General features: G+C 34.0%; 1 protein-coding gene across 1 annotated transcript; it reads right to left on the reverse strand.

Moving 5' to 3' along the window:
• Positions 1-668: 668 nt before the first annotated feature.
• LOC145010497 (uncharacterized) lies at positions 669-1,700 on the reverse strand. Its single transcript, XM_078969032.1, has 2 exons — positions 998-1,700; positions 669-937 (listed from the first exon to the last, which is right to left on the reverse strand). The coding sequence occupies exons 1-2, from the start codon at positions 1,698-1,700 to the stop codon at positions 669-671; spliced, it is 972 nt and encodes a 323-aa protein (XP_078825158.1).
• Between the last annotated feature and the right edge of the window lie 707 nt (positions 1,701-2,407).

The raw sequence follows: 2,407 nt of genomic DNA on the forward strand, positions 1-2,407 counted from the left end.
TCATTCTAATATTTGTATAATACAATCCGGAGGACAATACGGGTAATTTTTCCAAAAGACTTTTCTTACCCGATATCATTTTCGTAATATTGAGATACTCTTCATCACCATCATTGGTTGTTTCAACATGATATCCGTTGGACCGAATATCCTTAAAACTTAATAAATTTCTTGGTGATTTTGATGAAAATAATGCATCTCCAATTATAATTATTGTCCCTTGTGGTAATATGATATTCGCTCTCCCGGAGCCTTCAATCATTTTTGCACTACCCGTTATTGTATTAACATTTGCTTCTCCAATTAATAAGTAAGCAAAATATTTTTTATTATTAAAAATGCTATGTGTTGTTGCACTATCTGCAAGACATATATCTTCCTCATTTCTTTTGCGAATATCCATATTTCTCTTCAAAATAAAAATATATAATAAAATAATAAGAAATAAGAAATATTCAACTTAGATAAATAAAGTCATATATTATTATTTTGAGAAGAATCATCGAGATCTCTTCTGATGAAACGACTATAACATAAAAATCATAAACGACATTAAACAAAACTACATATTATTCTTGACCATGACAATGACTTTAAACAAACATAATGCAAAAATAAAATGATACTAGAAAACCAACAATTTCATGATATGCCATATCCATCTCATTTTATGGGAAAAATTGGGTACTTCCATCACCATTCATAACACCGTTTGTCCCTTCCGTGTTGGCAAGATAATCGGCGACATCCAAATGTCTCATTTCTAGTTGATCTTCGGAAAAATAATTTTGAACAAAATTTGTTTCCGCATTTTTTCCTTCTTTATATTTTAGAGAAGCTCGATAAAGATCAACAAAATGCTTTGGAGTGCGACATGTACGTGACCAATGACCGGTCATTCCACATCGGTGACAAACATTTTCAACTTTCTTCTTGCCTTGACCACTTTTATCATTAGGATGTGGGTTTTTGTTATTTTCCCACTTCTGGTGGTTACTTATATTATTATTATTGTTGGGACGATTATTATGACGGCCTCCACCACGTCCACGACCTCGACCACGACCACGGCCACGGCCACGGTTAGACCCACGACCGTTATAATTAGATGATGTCGCATTCACTTCAGGGAATGGACTACAACCGGTCGGACGTGATTGGTGATTTTTCATTAAGAGCTCATTATTTTGTTCAGCCACAAGAAGACATGAGATTAATTCACAATATTTTTTAAAACCTTTCTCACGATATTGCTGCTGCAGGAGCATGTTAGTGGCATGAAAAGTAGAGAAGGTTTTCTCTAGCATGTCTTCATCAGTTATAGTCTCACCACATAGTTTTAGTTGGGAAGTAATTTTGAACATGGCTGAATTATACTCACTCACAGATTTAAAATCTTGTAGCCGAAGGTGTAACCAATCAAAACGAGCTCTAGGAAGTATCACCGTTTTTTGATGATCATACCTCTCTTTCAGATTATTCCAAAGATCAGCTGGATCTTTGACAGTGAGGTATTCAGCTTTTAATCCTTCATCGAGATGGTGACGAAGGAAAATCATCGCCTTAGCCTTTTCTTGGCTTGATGCTTCATTTAAAGGATTTACATCCTTTATGGTGTTTCCAAGACCCATAGCATCAAGGTGGATTTCAGCATCAAGGATCCATGATAAATAATTTTTTCCACTAATGTCAAGAGCCATAAACTCAAGTTTGTTGTACACTTTTGGTTTTGGTAGTTACGACTACACATCATTTGAAACCACATTCATACCTTTAAGTATGGTCAATACTTGTTATTACTCGGTCCTCTAATTTAGGACTATATATATATAAAGTATTAACAAACATGAGAACATACAAAAATTTCATTTAATTCAAACGCTTCCATGTTCATTTAAGTACATAACATTTTCTATTAATAAGAAAGGTTACTTATACATTTTGGTCTTCAGTCATAAGACTACATTACACAGATTTTAAAGAAAATATCGGATTTTCTGGATACATATTCTAACGCTTTTACAAGGAAAACGATTTACTTCTCTAACAAAATCTCTTATGAACTCACCAACCTTTGTGTTGACACTTTTCAAAACTACTTGTATTCTCAGGAATTCAGTGAAAACAGGAAATCAACAACGTTTTGAGGATGGGACGATAAATCGTCAAACAGTTCATTTTGTATCATAATGTAATTGATGTGAATCATGTAAACATGTGCTTTGATGTAACGTTTTCAATTATATTTGTGTTGGTTGTATTTACTTTGAGCACTATTATACTCATTGTTGTGATACTCTACATGAAGTCCTCCACCCCCGGACGTATCCACCATCCTTGGTTTGGGGGTGTGACAGATTGGTATCAGAGCATTGTTTATAGTGAACTCAGTATATCAAACCACATA

This window comes from Lactuca saligna, chromosome 8 (assembly GCF_052625555.1).
Source record: "Lactuca saligna cultivar CGN05327 chromosome 8, ASM5262555v1, whole genome shotgun sequence".
NCBI classification, from domain to species: Eukaryota; Viridiplantae; Streptophyta; class Magnoliopsida; order Asterales; family Asteraceae; genus Lactuca; species Lactuca saligna.

What these genes read in the sequence shown, in the direction of transcription:
- LOC145010497 (XM_078969032.1), bottom strand. Translation starts at nt 1,700, where the DNA reads ATGGCTCTTGACATTAGTGGAAAAAATTATTTATCATGGATCCTTGAT. An exon ending in CAACAATAATAATAATATAA is followed by an intron (nt 938 to 997) that starts GTAACCACCAGA and finishes AAAGTGGTCAAG; the next exon opens with GCAAGAAGAAAGTTGAAAAT.